This window comes from Epargyreus clarus, unplaced genomic scaffold (assembly GCF_041222505.1).
Source record: "Epargyreus clarus isolate Ecla_fem2 unplaced genomic scaffold, WU_Ecla_fem_2.2 ptg000019l, whole genome shotgun sequence".
Taxonomy (NCBI): domain Eukaryota; kingdom Metazoa; phylum Arthropoda; class Insecta; order Lepidoptera; family Hesperiidae; genus Epargyreus; species Epargyreus clarus.
In genome coordinates, this window is record NW_027332227.1 from 7,254,238 (window position 1) to 7,272,125 (window position 17,888).

The 17,888-nt window shown below is 34.5% G+C and overlaps 1 protein-coding gene across 1 annotated transcript in view; it reads right to left on the minus strand.

The window, feature by feature from the left end:
- Window positions 1-265: 265 nt before the first annotated feature.
- LOC140750199 (uncharacterized) overlaps window positions 266-17,888 on the minus strand; it is a 46,565-nt gene continuing 28,942 nt past the window's right edge. Inside the window, exons 2-5 of the mRNA XM_073083613.1 lie at window positions 2,742-3,002; window positions 1,824-2,004; window positions 1,134-1,278; window positions 266-862 (exon numbers count right to left, since the gene is read on the minus strand). Coding sequence (XP_072939714.1) covers window positions 403-862; window positions 1,134-1,278; window positions 1,824-1,986 — 768 coding nt within the window. The 5' untranslated portion in view covers window positions 1,987-2,004; window positions 2,742-3,002 and the 3' untranslated portion in view covers window positions 266-402. The remainder of the gene's footprint in view (window positions 863-1,133; window positions 1,279-1,823; window positions 2,005-2,741; window positions 3,003-17,888) is intronic.

A 17,888-nucleotide genomic window follows, 5' to 3' on the forward strand; every position in this document is an offset into this window, starting at 1 on the left:
GCAAGGATAGCAACGGATCTATTGCCTAACTCAGTCAGGGCATCAAACATATGTGTGCTACATATGAGGTTTATAACAGATGCCCACGGATAGCAGCGGCCACTTACCCTCAACTGCATGCTAATTACTTCTATATTAAAAAAAAACCACTCAATGTGGATTTTCATTTTCTACTCTGCAAGTCAAGTTACCTTCTGGTACTTTTCAGGACATGTATCCAAGACAAGTACAAATCTTGTTTGTACTCCTAGATAATAATTCAATGTTTAATCTAAAGACTTTTATTGATAACAGATATTTGACATATTGTGATTTTTTATTTCAACTTTATTATTATAACAAAGAACTAAGATTAATATTGCTTATCTAGTAGTATAACTACAGTTTGTCGCATACAGGTTTTCAGTGACAATTGCAAAGATGAAACGGTCTTACTTGTTTACGGCTGCTCTCAATATCATCAATCAGCTGAAGAATTCCCATTTTCAACCTCCGTTTATCTTTAGCTGTGAAATCTTTGATATCTGGCATTATACTTTTGAAGAATTGTAAATCTTCACTATCCGTGTTATCACTGTGAACTGACTCTTCAACTTTTCGCTTTTTCGCTGTATGTTTATTGGATGTATCAGATGGGTCTGGAACTTGGTTCTCTATTCTGGAATGACTTGCATCTTTCATGCTCATGCTTAATGGCTCATTTGAAATAATCTCATCGCTTACATCTGTAGCTTCAGACTTTACATTTATTTGCCAAGTGTCTTTGCCCGTGTCGTAATCATCTTGAGTCTTGTCGTCTTCGTCGCTATTTGTGTAATTGCTGCAATCTTCGGGAATTTGTTCTTTTGCACTGTTCGTATATCTAAAACAGAGTTATTTACAGTAGGAATGTATATGTACACAAAAGGTGTATGTCGTTAAAAAGATGGAAAACATACGAGGAGTCAAAGACATGAACATGTTTCATTACCAAATGGTAACAAGTTGTTCTGGAATGATTTTTAATTCATTATTGCTTCAGTGTGATACAGAATGAAATGTTTTGTTTGAAAAATTCTATATTTTTCAAACTAGATATTTGCAAGTAATTAATTTTAGATCATGGGAAAAAAATACCAGAATGGAGAACTTACCGTTTGGGCTTAATAAAAGGTTCTAAAAACTGAAGTGAATCGTAGAGATAATATTTTTTACAACAAGGTCCTTCTTTGCGCATTTTCTTTTTGAATCTGTTGTAAGATGACCTTATACCTTTCCATTTTGTTTTAATCTCTTCAACTGAAAAAAATCCTTATGATTCATTCATACGTAACAAACATTGCAAGCAATTACATATTACGTTAAAAAAATGAAAGTATTTAGTGTAATACTTCGTAGTAACATTGTTTTGTAATACACTTGTCGACAGGTTTCGTTGAACAAACAAAATCAGCTAAATTTAATCAAATAAAAACGAAACTCCAAAATAGCGATATCTATTATTTTTTATATTATTTCGATCTAATATTTTATTTATCATCGTTAAACAATAGATTTGTTTTTTACCTATTGTGGAGGGTAAAAATTTCGAGCGTATGTATGAATATCTCTTTCTTGGGATGACCCGCAGCCTGAACGGTTTTAACATATGGGAAGTCGTTGGATTCGTCTAAACTGTGAGTAATCCAGGCTATGTTTTAGGTCTATTCCAATTTGATCACCTGGGTGATATAATCAATACATCATATCATCAATTAGTAGAAAATAATTACCCAGGTGATCAAAGTGGAATAGACAATGTTTTATAGATTATACCAATTATCTATTTATGTCAGTTGTGTTACCTGTGCACTCTTCATCTAATTCTGTTCTCACGGAATCTGCGATCTCATCCCAGGCGATTTCCGCGTGTCTAGTCCTGTAGGTCTCCAAACCGGAGTTATACACCTCCGGATGCCTCTTTACGATGTTCACGAACTTTATTATCACCTCTTGGTAGTCCCTCATTATTGGTAGTAGTAATACCTGTTAGTAAATAAATAAAAACATTTTAATTTGTAGATATGTAAAACATTTTGACGTATTTTCTTCTTTTTACATTAAAAAGTACATAAATTAATTAATTTAATGACAGGAAAGCATACTAATTCAAGGCGTTCCAACTTAGTCCTCCAGGGTACGAATGCCTGTGTGGCCGCCCTGATGTAGGATTCTTATCTTATCTGGGGTTGATTACAGTTGTTCACGGGTGTCATTAACATTACCATCAGGTGGTCAGCATGCTCATTTACTATTATAAAACAAATCAAAAATATAAATTCATAGTATTACCAAATGGTGGTGGCGCAAGTAACAAAATAAGCCTAATCCATCCGTGTAAGTCATAAACCCGACTTATATGGCAACATCGGTATTAAATGACGACTGGGATTCCATTGACAAATTCGAGATTACGTCAATAACTATATTATACAAAAGTAAAACTACATGTAAGCATCTCAAAAACATACTAAGTACGTATATATTTTATTTAACATTATGCAGCCATATTTTATATCTTACACCGCAACATCGTAAACCGCAAAATAATCGCCAATTCACAAAGTCGCCAAACCATTTTCATTCTATGAATTGTGATATAACTAATGAAGCCGCTTATTATCACATAAAATAATATTAATTTAGGTGATTGTTTAATTGAAAGACAAAAATACCAACAGATTATACAAATACTTAAAAAAAAAACAAATAATATTACTCACGCGATCGAAGTTAGCAAAACGACGGCGGTACGCGCAGCAATGTGGCCTTGCCGTTGCCTCGTCGCACACTGACGCCACACGCGTTGCGTCTCGCTCTAGTCTACGCTGTGTTAGAGAGAGACAGCGCGAGACGAACGCCACGCTGCGGTTGCCGAGTCACGAGGGTTATAAGGTGCCATTCCACTTGATAGCAACTGACGAGACGAATCGAGTGCGGAGTGATTGTCCGATTCACGTGAAGCGCCACGCTTTTACTGTAATCTATTTATATTATATTTGTGACGTAATTCAAATCTCATTTACTTTTTTTATTAAGTATATTTCCTTTTTTGTTTCACAAAACATTTCAATAGAGACCAAATACAAATCAACTGACACACAAAACATACAATTTACCGTGAATAAAAAAATAAATAAGCATAACAAACAGCAATTACAATAAATTGTACTAAATTGTATACGCATACAATGTTAAACTTCTAAGTAGAAAATTTGCATTGTAACCCTATAATATGACAACGTAAGTGACGTACAAATTGCAGTGTACATTATTTGCATCATACTGAGCAAACATGCCCAAAACGACAGAACAAGGCGTGCAAACGATGCGTCAGATTTCGACAAGTGGATGAACACCTTTACTACGCGTGGTATTTGTTTTAGACACGCAACACACTACAGCACTATTACACGAAAACCGATCTTATTATAGGGAAATACAGTAAAATGTTGCCGTAAGTTACAAACTACAGCCGCATGGCCACACCGTTTTGTTCGCAGCGAAATAAGTTTTGACCGTCAGTAATAAGGCTTGTTTTGCATGCGCCATAGATGTGGTGAGTCCATTTGGCGCGATGTTCCGTGCTTCGTTCGTACTACGTCACGTATTGCGCACGTAGAGAGCCACTTGTCAACAGGTACAAATTTCGTGTGTTAATTGCAGGCTAGCGTGTAATTATGAGTGTAAAATCAGCAGGTATAATTTTTAAGTATAGTTTTGTGCGTGAGTTAAGTGTCAAAGCTTTAATGTAATATTTAGGGTAAATTGTAATTTTACTGGAAAATACATTTCCTGTCATATATCACTTAGCCTTCAAGGATATCTAATAGAAGACGGGAAGAGGTGTTAGTCAAAATTAACACCATATAATATTCTCTCCAGTTTGCGGGTTACGTTCGAGTTGCTTAGACGCGTCCCACTGCATTGTGTACACGTGCAATCCTTATCGGTTCGTGGAATTGTTTACGTCGACGGCCGGTCCACAGTGACCGGTCCGCTCACTTAAAGTTCAACCGTATGCCAATATGAGTAAGGACCAAGTTCCGAATGAAGAGGGAGCTAATGGCAATATTAACTTAGTCGAAGATAATGAAGAGGAAATGAACCAAGTTGCAGATGACAGAAGTATAATCAGCGAAATGAGTAGACAAAGTAAAAGAGGAAGAGAGGATGATCAAGAAGAGTGGTCTCACGTGAGAAGCAGAAAAGATAGAATGAGAGAAATGCGGGGAGTATTAGAAATAAGTATTACATCTAAGGAGAAATTACCTAAACAATTTGCTCTTGCTAAGTTGTTTAAAAGTCAGAACATAACAAATATTACCCGGGTAAAATATATTAATCCTTATAAAATAATTGTTGAGGTCAAGGGGGACCAGAGTGCTGAGGTTCTTATCCAATGTGAACACCTGTTAGGATTAGGATGGAGATTTCAACGTCCACTGGAGGTAGGTCTATCATACGGAGTAATTAAAAACATTGAACTCGAGTTGACCGAAGAAGAACTTCTAAAATCTATAACCTCCTCTTATGAAGTTGTTAACGTTAAGAGGCTTAAGCGACGTACAGAAGGAGGAGTTGGCTGGATAGAAAGCGAATCTGTGAGAGTTGGTTTCGGAGGTCCATCCCTCCCATCTTACATATACATCTATGATATGCAAGTGAAGGTCGAACCTTACCTTTTTCCAGTCACTCAGTGTTCTAGATGTTGGAGATTTGGGCATTCTATAAAAATGTGTCCATCTAAAAGAATATATTGTCCTAAATGTGGTGGTAAGCATGAGAACTGCAATACTACTGTATATAAATGCATTAATTGTAACAATAACCACATGACATTAAACCGAAAATGTCCAGAATACTTAAAAGAAAAAAAGATTCGAGAAATAATGGCCGAATTTAATGTTTCTTATCGTAAAGCTGTTACAATGTATGTTCCGCCACAATTGCCGACACAGGAGAGTATACATTCGCCAGCAAGAACCGAATCAAATTTAAACAGGATTTTTACTCCTGTTCCCACTATTACTCAAGGCTTTACTAATAACCTATTAGGCCAGGAAACACCTTCGACCTCATATGCACAAGTTACAGCATCGGCAAAGCATGACACTGTCTTAAAGGAAACGGAGAACGATACAAATTGGAAAAAGCAGACGAAGAAGAAGAATAAGAAGAAAAAGAAGCAACAGAATATAGAAGATGATATTATGCGAGAGGAAGTGATTTCTACAGATACAGAAGAAAGTGATAGCACGATATTGAATAATAATAAACAAGAGCGAAAAAATCGGGGATCACGCAATATGCCGTTTTATATTTTGTTACGCAATATTATGAATAGTTCTAATCAAAAAGGAGGATCGTTGAAGAGTAAGATTGAAAAGGTTGTGCAGGAAGTTATTGAATGGGTAATAACGTGGATATTTCAAAATATCCCAAACTTGCCTTTTTTCCAAAATCTTTTTGATTAATCATGGGTAAAATAGATATTAACATTTTGCAATGGAATGCCCATAGTATTAAACCGAAGATAGTTGAATTTGAACAAATCTTGTGTCAAGAAAAAATACATTTTGTAGCATTAAGTGAAACGTGGTTAAATCCGGAAAGTGTAATAAACATAAAAGACTATAATATATATAGATCAGACAGAGTTGATTCTTTCGGGGGAGTAGCAATTTTAGCACACAAATCTTTTAGAACTGAATTACGTCCAATCCAGTTGCGTAATATAGCTATAGAGGTAGTGGTTATAAAAATTTTTAATTGTGAGCATATTGAACATTTGGTTTCACTATATTGTCCACCTAACGCAAGCACGTCTTATTTAGATTGGGACGCCCTTTTCTCAATTTTAAGTAGGAAAACTATAATATTAGGTGACTTTAACGCTCACCATCCCAATTGGTCGAATAGATCTGACAATAGAGGTTCCCAAGTCTTTGATGCACTAATAGATCATAGCTTTATTACTTTAAATAATGGTAAAATCACTCGTTTAAAATTAGTCAACAATGTTCTACAACAGTCTGCTCCAGACATATCAATGGCATCGTCAGATATTGCTTTAAAATTTAACTGGAATGTGATAAACGAGTCGTTAGGTAGCGACCACCTTATGATTAAAATGACAACCTCAATTGAATATACTCCTATTTTTAATAAAAAACGTAACTTCAAAAAGGCCGATTGGGAAAGGTATCGTCAAATAGTAGAAAGTGAATGCTCTAGTTTATCTCTCCCTTCTGATTTCCAGGAAGCGTATAATATATTTATTAATATAATTAATAAAGCGGCAGATTCTACCATCCCATATGTCAAATTATGTATTAATCCCAATGCCAAATTTACCCCAAAATCATATTGGAATCCAAATTTATCGAGATCTATTGCTGAAAGACGACTTGCGCTTTCTAATTTTAGGAAAAATCCAACTCCGAATAATTTAGAAAAATTAAATATAATAACAGGTAAAACGCAAAAGCTACTAAGAAATGCAAAAAGTAAAGGCTGGTGGGAATTTTGTTCATCCTTGAATGAAGTTTCTTCTGCGTCGGATGTATGGCAACGTATGAGATGGCTAAAAGGACGTAAATCGACAAAGTATTATGTTGAAAAATCAATAGCAGAAACTTTATTATGTAACCTTACACCAGATTACGTACCCCAAAATCAACCATGTTTTATTTCTCGTAACACTAAATTAGAGGGTAATATTTCGCTGGAGGAACTACAATCATGCTTAAAATCTAAAGATACTGCTCCCGGATTTGACGACGTTTCATATTCAATGCTTTTTAATTTACCGGATGCTGGAAAAAATATCTTGTTACGCTTATATAATCTTTTTCTATCCCATGGTTTTGTACCTAATCAGTGGCGGAATATTCGCATAGTACCTATTCCTAAGCCTGGGCGGGAATGTAATACTGCGTCATCACTGAGACCTATTTCACTTATGTCATGTCTATGCAAAATATTTCATTCCATTTTGAATACTAGAATAGAATGGTATCTTGAAAAAAATAATTTCTTTTCTGAGGAAACCAATGGTTTTAGAAAAAATCGTTCTTGTTTAAATAATTTAAATAATTTGGTTGCTAATATTCAAATAGGATTTTCCAAAAACGATATCACTGTAGCTTGTTTTTTAGACCTGGAAAATGCATACAATAACGTTGACATTGCGTATCTTCTATATACATTAGATAACTTAGGAATAGGTGGTACATTATGTAATTACTTGTGGACCTTTTTACAACAGCGGTTTCTTATAATAGAGGGTAAAGATTATGAACTTAGAAGAAGCACAGGGCGCGGATTGCCACAAGGAGATCCTTTATCCCCTTTACTATTTAATGCAGTAACATTTGAAATATGTAAAAGTATTAATTCACTTGCAAATGTCAGTATGTCGCAATATGCAGACGACTTTGTACTATTCAGCTCTTCAAATAACTTATTGGACGTTCAAAATAGAATTCAAAATGCTTTAATTATTTTATATGAAATGTTTTGTAAAATTAATTTAGACATATCACCCTCAAAAAGTAAAGTATGTATATTCACCAGAGGATATAGGAGACACAACTGTAATCTGAAAATTAGAGATGTCTCTTTAGAGGTCGTGAACGATGTAAAGTATCTTGGAATGTGGCTGGATCGATCTTTAAAATGGAATAAGCACGTTAAAGAATTAGGAGAAAAAGTATTAAAATTCGTGAATATATTTAAAGTTTTGTCGGGATCGGGCTGGGGAATTCATCCGAAGCATTTACGCCGTCTGTACATATCTTCTGTTAGAAGTAGATTGGATTACGGATCCTTTTTGTATGATAATTCCTGTAAATCAAACTTAAACAAATTAGATATAATTCAGAATCAACTTATGAGAATCATAGGAGGATTTATTAGGAGTACTCCAATTCATGTAATGGAGAGTGAACTTTGCCTATGCCCATTATATTTAAGACGACGTTATTTGGCTGGGAAATTTTGGTTCAAGAACAAATCAATTTTGAATAATTCCTCTATCTCATTAATATCCCAATTGACTGACCTAAATTCAACGCGATATTGGAACAACAAGAAAAAACCCCTACTTACATCAATTCATCATACCTACAATTCCCATCCGGTTCAGTCTGCTTCTTCAATAGGTATATTTTCCTTTGATCAGTGGGTTACAAACATCAATATTAAACAATCATTAATTCGAGATATAGATGGAGTTATTAGCTGCAAACGTAGTTATCATCCAATTACTTTGAAAAATAAATGTATAGATTTTTTAAATAAAAATTATGGTAGCTTTTACAAAATATTCACAGATGGTTCCAAGGACGACCACGGTATTGGAGCAGCATTTTTTGATTCACAATTGAATATTTCTGTAAAATTTAAAGTCACCGTTGAGATTTCTATCATGGAAGCTGAGTTAGTAGCCATTTACGAAGCATTAGCATATATAGAGTCAATTAAGTTTGACAAGATTGTCATAATAACAGACTCGAAGAGTTCACTTCAACACCTGGCTCGGTGTACCTCGGCTTTCCGAGGCCTGCCTGTAGCCTACGCGATAATTAAATTGCTTCTAAAGCTACAATCCGATTCCAGAGTGGTACTTCTTCAGTGGATACCATCCCATATTGGCATAGATGGTAACGAAAATGTCGATTTTTTAGCAAAACAAGCTATTTCTGATGGTGTCGAGTTAAAAATTACCCCTTCATATCAAAATTACATACCCTTGTTAAAGCTACATTGTTACAATATTTGGAAAGAATATTTTGACAGAAGATCTAGAGAGAAAGGCATATGGTATCGCACAATCCAGCCACATCCATTAAGATACTTATGGATAGATAATCAAGTACTTAATAGAAATGAGACAGTTACAGCCTTGCGACTACGATCTGGACACATTCCATGTAACAGATTTTCGTACATGATGCGTAAAAATACATCAGCTAACTGCCTAACGTGTAATGTCGTTGAAGATCCCTACCATATTTTAATGGAATGTGTGCAGAATAGTAACGAGCGGAAAAATGTTAATTTTAATTTTAATTTGATCGGATGCTGCAATAGTATGCTGGCGGATCCGACGTCTAATGATGCCAGAAAGCTTTATGGACTCATTAGACGTTAGATAGCTTAAATTTTAATTGATTATAATTTGATTAATTTATTGCTTGGTTAATTATATTAAAATGTTGATAACCAGGGCGGCATGATCGCATGAGCGATAAAGCCCTTTCTTTTCTCTGAATAAAAAAAAAAAAAAAAAAAAAAAATATTCTCTCGAACCATATCTTTTTTTAGAAAAAATAAAACAATGTAACAATCATCAAAATTAAAGTCAGTTGGAGATTCAATCTTTTAGCCGTCAGAAACTGTCCTTAAATAAAATTTCTAAAATTACTTGAAACTAAAAGTTAAAATGCGGTAGAACCGTCTGTGTCTCTGCTCTGGTGGCACCACCGCCACACCTATTTCTGCCTATTAACAGGAGTGTTTATCCCTGCTGTGTTCTAGTTTGAAGGTTGTGGTATGGGAGACAATTTTTTCCGAGGCAATCCAGATAGTATTCAGAGGTATCTGCGATCGACCTCAGATAGTAATCTGGAGATTGATCACAGATAGCCTAGTGGTTAAGAAACTCGGCCTCTCGTTCGAGGAGTCTGAGGTACAAAATTACAGGCACGCACCTCTGGTTTTTCAAAGTTATGTGCGTATTAGAAATTAATTATCACTTGCTAAACGGTGAAGGAAAACATCGTGAGGAAACCTGCATACCTGAGTAATTTATAAAAAAAAACTCAAAGGTATGTGAAGTCTACCAATACGCACTTGGCCGGCGCTGTGGACTATGGACTAATCCTTCTCATTATGAGAGGAGACCCGTGCCTAGCAGTGGGACAGTAATGGGTTGTTGATGATGATGATGATCCATTGGCGGCAGTAGCCACTTACCCTCAGGTGACCTGCATGCTCCTTTGATACTCTTATATTATAAAAAACTAACGGGTAGGTACCACAAGAAGCTAGACAAAAGCAGATAAAATATCGTAATATTGCTATGGGTAGGATGTTATATCCAGTTTGTGTACAGTGGGCAATGTAACGACATCTGCCGAGAAAGCACGTGGCGCGCACACCTTTCCCTACCGATCTGCGGAGATGCCGACCACGCAACCAATTATCTCTGATCGTACTAATATTGGTAATAATTATGTCCCGCGATTTTGACCGCGTTTGAAATAAGTAAATAAATAAAAGTGTAAATACTCAGGAAATTCCGTGACTATATTTTTGCTAATTCTAGCCCCATAATTCCGATTGAAATCAGTCCAGCCGTTTCGGAGATTAGCTGGAAGTTGACAGAAACAGAAAAAAACGTTTTAATAATTGTTTTTTTAATAATTACCGTATATATCTAACAGACGGAGATTTTTTTTAGGACTTTTTATTTTTAATAAAGGTATTGTAGAGTCATGTAAAAAAGGGTGCGATAGTTAATTATTATTAATGAAGTAAAATCATAAATAAGAATAATCAATTTGAAATTGTTTTATTGAATCAGGCAACATTTCTAAATTACCAATATTACAGTTGAAAGATGTTATTTTTATGTTTTGAAAAAGACAGATTTTTATTTATTTAACTTACTATACACATCATACATTATAAAAGACAAAAAAGTAATCTCTATTACGTATTTAACACCCAATAAATTATAAATTAAGGATTTATACACATATTATATTAGTAAGTTAGTAAGTGCGGTTATGAGGCAAATCGTGTCAATAATACAAGGGCGAGGTACAGTTTAGCAACGTGACATCTGCCTAAGTGCCTAGGCAAGACGCGAGACACGTGTCCCGCACACCTTTTGTCTACAGCCGGTCGCGACTGCACCACCTTTTTACTGATCGACTATTTTTAACTGGCACACTTCTAATTTTAACGCAGCTAACTTGTAAGTCTACGGTTATTGTAATATTTGTTGTAGGCCTCAATAAAGCCTATATTCAATAACTCATACAATAGTTATTGAATATAGGCTTCATAGTATAGTCATAGTTTTCAGGATTTTTAAGGAACCTATTTGAATGACTAACTGACATTTAAGCTATCCACATTTAATTTTATTGTATTTAACTATTTGGTATTATTATTAAATATAATTGTTTGTTTGACATGTGAATATTTCATCTTATTATTGACTTGATGCTTATGTAATTATTATTATTAATCAACTAATGCCATTCAAGTATTATAATTCAATTAGTAACAAATTTTAATTAATGTTTTATATAATTTTCTTGAATTTTGCAAACCTCACATAGGTAGAAAACACTGGACTGTAATATGTACATAATATCTGTGTAATGACTGTGTTCTAGCAAATAAAGAATTTTAATTTTTTTGGAATTTTTTTGACGTTTTCACCTACAATGTTATTTTAATTGTTACATTGTGATTTTCTATTCTTTATCGTCTTTATGTCTTGGGATTAGACGATTTCTTATTTATGTATTTAGAAGATAATTTCAATTGAGACCTACTGTTCTAAACTGTGTGGTGTCAAGCAGACTCTTTCTGTAGCACTGAGTGTTGTAAAATGTGATTAAAAGATAAAATTCAAGAAGATTTTGAACACAATTTCATCTCACCTGAGTACGCGCCACCGATTGGTCACCTATATACACTGTATGCTGTGTTCATGTACTTTGTCCACATGCGCAAAGCCACAAACAATCTTTACAATTAGTACCTAATAATAGCAATTTTACATCGTAATTAAAGTATGACAATTAGACAAAACATTAAACACATTTTTGCTTTGTTGCTTACTTTACAAAGTTGAATTTATTATTATCATAATTTTATCATAATGACGTATTGTTTATAGAGATGGGCAAAACACCCGGTTTAAACCCAGTACTGGGTTTAAACCCGATAAATACCCGGTTATACCCTCCCACAGGGTATTTATTCGGGTATTTAAAAATGATTTCATAAAATCTGTAGACAGTTTTTAAAGTAGTTCAAATATTTATTGAATAGATGTATTAGAAGTTTCTACGGTATTTTCAACGTTTTTACATTTTTTAATGTTACTTTTGAGGTTTTACCGACTTTTTTACCCGACTGCCACGGAACGGTCATGTATTTTGCGCATATTTTGTATGTTTGTAAATCTTTTAATACATTCGGATCTGGTTAGATAAATTTCGACAGTTAAGGTGTCGTTATATTTGTCTAAAATACCTAAGTGTCATTTTTTCATAGATAGGAGTTTGAAAAAAAACTGAAAGGAGTTATGAGGTAAATTGTGATAAAAACTAAAACTGCATCATTAGATTTTTTCGAAAATCGGGGAATCGAACGAGTTCATTTAAAAAAAATCACACCCTGTATTATTCCATCATCGCATAGTGTCGCTTACAAGGGTCAAATTCTAGAAAGTAGTGATATATGACAAACTAAAGGAAAAGTGATATTTTGAAAAACTAATGCAGTTTAGTTTTTCACAATATCGGCCTCGTAACTCTCTTCAGCTTTTTTAGCTGATCCTTATAGTTTAGGATTTGGTCTTGAAGGCTCACTTCAAAATTTCACCCTAAAATAAATATTTTGTATACTGTAGTCAGAGGACGACATATACTACTTTTTATCAAGGAAACATACACTTTTCCTGATACAAGTCGAACTCATACAAGGAGGGTTCCGTACCACCCAATTGTCATATATTTTTTCATAGCAATCATAGAAGTAAATGTCTTGTGAAAATTTGTACTGTCTACGTATTACGGTTCAATAGATACAGCGAAATATGCTGTTTGATGTTTTTTTTTATTATTAGTATTTGTTGTTATAGGGACCACATGATATTATATTCTAGAATAACAACGGGACGTGGGCATTGTTTGAAATTTGCATCAAAAGCATACGCTAATTGGCTTCTTACTTAAGTCTGCATCTATCCTCTTTAATAATGGCGTGATAAAATGGCATTTTGGCGCTGTAAATGTCTTTTTACAGTCCATATTTAGTACAGTATCATCATCAAAGTAATAATTGCACTTAAAAAAGGATAGATATGCGTGAAAATAGTAAATACCCGAATAAAAACCCATTTTCGGGTTTAAACCCTATTTCTTCCCAACGACCGGGTAAAAACCCGGTTTATTCCCGATGGGTTTAAACCCTCTACCCATCTCTAATTGTTTATACTGCTTAAGGTTAAAGTGATATAACTTCATATTAAAAATAAAATTGAAGTACTTATTCTAAGTTTAGCGGCAAGGGTAGAATTTAATGCATCTGCAGATAGTGAAAATAATTATAATAGGTAATAAATTCACCAGCATGTCACTCAATGAAGGCCTGTCTCCATTGAAGGGACTTGACGTATCGTATATAATGTCCTAATATATCGCCCTTGCAGGATTTGGACTTTTTATACCTTCAATACCAAATTAGAATTTTATTCCCAATGCGTGCAATAAAAGGTCATGCAAAAAAACACAGCAAACACATAAAACGTATATCAAATTATTTTTTTAGATTTTCGTATGGCTTGGAATCAAACCTGGTTCTTTGACGTTTAAACCTTGGTGACAATACATCAAATACGATACGATGCTTGAACTGTGGTAACAAAATCTTCATTATACAAAAATAATTGTACGAAAGAAATAGTAGTAATAAACGCAATAAAAATATTACAACAAAAAACAGATTTAGCTCAAAGAACATATCACTTCAATACTATTTTTAAAGCTTCTATAAATACTATACCTTAATACTTATTGATTATATTTAGTTTATTTCTATATTCAGAGAACGTGCGCATGTGAGCTGTGTGGGACGATGCACGTTACCTGTCTTAATAGTATTATTACATGTACCATCATACATCTTAGTCGCGATTTATTGCAAATACATATTATTAATTTTATGACATTCATCTACTTTAATTTGACAAATCCAAAATATACATTAAATCTAAATCTAAATAAACCGTATTCATCATCAAAATAAACTGATCATAGACAATTGTTAGGGATTCTCTCATTAAAAATTCTTTTGGCCACCATATTCACATGACTATATAAACTTTATGAAGATATTTCAAACACAAAGGTTTCTTCACTATGTGTTTCACAAGTGACAAATAATTTGTAATTTTCACGTAACTATAATTAATTTGAGTTCGTATTGAGATCTCTAACGACACTACGCTACCACTACTATACTTAATAATAAATATCATCTTAGTATTTTCACCTTATTATTTGACACCAATAAATTGTCCTTTCCATTCCACTTCCTATTATTCATTACCATTTTGATAAAGAAAGTAATGAAGTTATAAAACATAACCCAAGCACTAATCATTTCCCGTGGTACAGTGGAAACAAAGAATCCCAAGGATACGCACTTCTCGTCTTAGCAATTCGAAGGCAGGTGATTTCAATACGACAGGTGTGGAACAAAATTATAAAGCTAAACTGCATCATTTGCAGCGGCATGTTGGTGTGATCGTTTACTTTTATTTGGTGGCAATTAATATGACCTGCTGTATCGAAATAGACAAACAGAGATGAATAAATTGCATTAACAGCGCGTATTGTGATCTGTGGCTCATTAAACAGACTTTTATACGAATGATAGTCAAATACGATTAGGTTTGTAGAATAAACAGTACATTTTTAATTTAAGTTTATGAAGTTGTTCACGTTTACAGCGCATTTATAAACCAACTTTATGGACCAGGAGATTTTTAATCAACGGGTAGAAGTAATAAAATTACAAATAAAGAAATTGTAAGTTATTCGCATCTGTGTATACAAAACGTGTTATTACATAAAAATAACGTTGTAAGGTTAGTGTATCTCACACTTCAACTAAGAATTTCAACTTAGTCCTCAGATTCCTCAGGGATGGCAGAACACATGTAGACGAACTTAGGCCTAACTCTATCTGGGATTGATTATAGAGCGCGGGCGGCAGTTGCCTCTTACAATCAGGTGCAGTGCATATCTCTTTATTGCTTCTATAAAATAAAACAAAACACAATCATTGATAACATCGTACAGATTATGCTTGTCCCAAGCACACTACGATATGATTAGAAGATCACTAACCATGTTTGTCTAATGGCTATTAATACCCAATTGATTTAAGCGCCAATCGTGAACGTAATCGGTTTAACTCAGACATATGTTCGACACCTTTCATAACCGGTCGACCGAAGGACATCCGCTTTTTGGAGGGTAAAAAAATCGGGTTCGACATTCTCACAGGAACCAACGTATCCGGTGCGCAGGCGCAGAAAATAAAAACGATCATTTGTTAGTGTCGGGCCGCTCGCACCAGGTAAGTCGATTGTTGGGAGATGTCAAAACGTTTTGCACACACAAGTGTGTGCAAAAGCAAAACGTATGCATCTTGTAGTAATTCAAAAATCGAATTCGCTTTTTCTTTTTATACTATTCGTTGAGAGGCTGAAGAAAAGATAGTGCGACGATCTGGTCAAGGGTTAAAAAATTGGCAGGTCCTGGCGTAAGATAGAAAGCGGTGGAGTCACTTAGGGTAGATCTTTTCTCAGTAGTAGGACAATATAAGTTAATTGAAAAAAAAACTTAATAATCGACAATATCTGAAAACAAATTCTTGAAGAATAAGAGTAAAATCAAAAGCAGTTCACTTTCTTCAATTGAGAAAAAATATGAAAACCTCATATGAATAAGTAGCTCATTAAACCATTCAGACTACATTATTGTAGTACTGCTGATATAAGACAGAAATACCCATGTACTTAAGTGTTGGTGTTGACACTATAATGGAACTACATACATACATTACATACATAAAATTGAACATACGCCAAACAAATTACTGAATGACTTAAAATAAGTTGACTGGTTAAATAAAGGAAGCTCATAGATTTACGTAACTCGTACAGTTTACTGACCTTTGATCTAAAAAGCTATTGTGTAACGTTCCTTCCGTAAACAAGATGTATTTGGCATCAGTTTTAATTTTGGCTTTTCCTTAATAAAAATAGCAACTTTCAATTAAAATTCATTGATTCTCGTAACGAAAATCCTTTGGTAATACAAATCAAATCAAATCAAATAATTTATTTGCTAGAACACAGATTCAAGGATCTTAAATTTATAACGAGTACCTTATGTTCTACCGCATTGGGGGCAAAATTTACACATCTTGTTCATAAATCACAATTGCTATGTGAAATTTAAATAAAATGAATTAAAATAAACTCGTACACACGATAACTATAATAAACATTGTAGTCCAGGAATCCAATGTCTATTATATTTTTATTATATACTTCCATAAATCAAAACAATGAAATTTAATTTGCCAGAACGAATAACGGTCGAAAGTGCACAGATTCTTTAAAGCGTCTTTCAAAATAATGTGGAATGCTATGATGACCTCCAATCTACATACATACAAATGACTTCCACGGTTGGACAACAACAATAATTCGAATGTCTTTGAAAAACGACCTGACCTCTCTACAGTCGTTAAAGACCAGAGCCTAAAGGACTTGTCCCACAGAAAAATATAAAAGAGAATCACTGGTAAAAGAACACTAGAAATGAAATAGTTATGGCACCGGTTATGGCACCGAGAGTTTTTTGGTGAGATGAGATGAACAGAGTAGTTTGACTCCCAAGGAATCTGGTTAGCACGTATTTAAACTTCTGTCCAACGACGCATTTGTGGCCGATTTCCTCTTCGGTTCGCCGTCATCCGTTGCTGGATGTAGACTTTCTTTTATAGGTGTAGGCTAGATATATATTTTTTTATAATATATGAGTAGCAGACAAGCATACATTCCACCTGATGGTAAGTGGCTACTGCCCATGGACAACTGTAATCAACCCCAGATAGGATTAGATACTCCCACCTGAGGTCGGCCACAGATGCGCCGCTACTCCTGAGAACTAAGCTGGAACGCCACGGAAAAGTATGTCTGCCTTACCACAGCCTTCAAACCAGAACACAGCAGCGCTTAACACTGTTGTTATTAGGTAGAAATAGGTGTGAGTCAAACCGTAAAGGGTTCTACCACTTTCATGACATGAGATGACATGAGATGTTTTCCAACCCATCCTTCATAAGTTCCGATCACTGTTCTCATCTGGCCGCTTTCCACCACAAGTTCGATAATGTCCATTCATCTGGATGATTGTCTGCAAATTTTTATATAGCCGACTTCAGGTGGAACTAATAGGTGTCAATTGCCACTTACTATTATTTGGACTGCATTCTTATAAATATTCGATAAGGATGCACGCTTCAAGTTATTTCGAAAATACTAACGAGTAACGTAGCAAAAAAGAGTATCGTAGGATTAGACGTTACTCTTTTTTATCATTAATTCCAATTGCATCAAAAGTCAGATTTTTTTCCTATAATCCAATTTGCTCAAACTAAAATATCGTTCATCGCGTATTATGAAACGCCATGTCGCTTACATGTCGGAACATCGAAAGTCGGCTGATACAACTGCGTTTGTAAAAATTAGTTCTGTCAGTACCATTTGGTAATACAAGTGAAAGGCCGTGTACGTGAGAAAAGCAACGCAACAATGCCATATTTCGCCGTCTTCTGGGCCAGTGATCGATCTACGTGAATATTTTGTTCCCAATGACATTTGGAGCGATTGTTAGCTTACCGCGTACTCACCATATTGATGGTCACGTGACTGTTGTCTTTGTGTTAAGGTAGAGCCCGTGTAATGGTCACGTGACTGTTGTCTTTGTGTTAAGTAGTCCGTCGGGTAACTTTCTTTTGTGTGATAATTAGGTAATTAC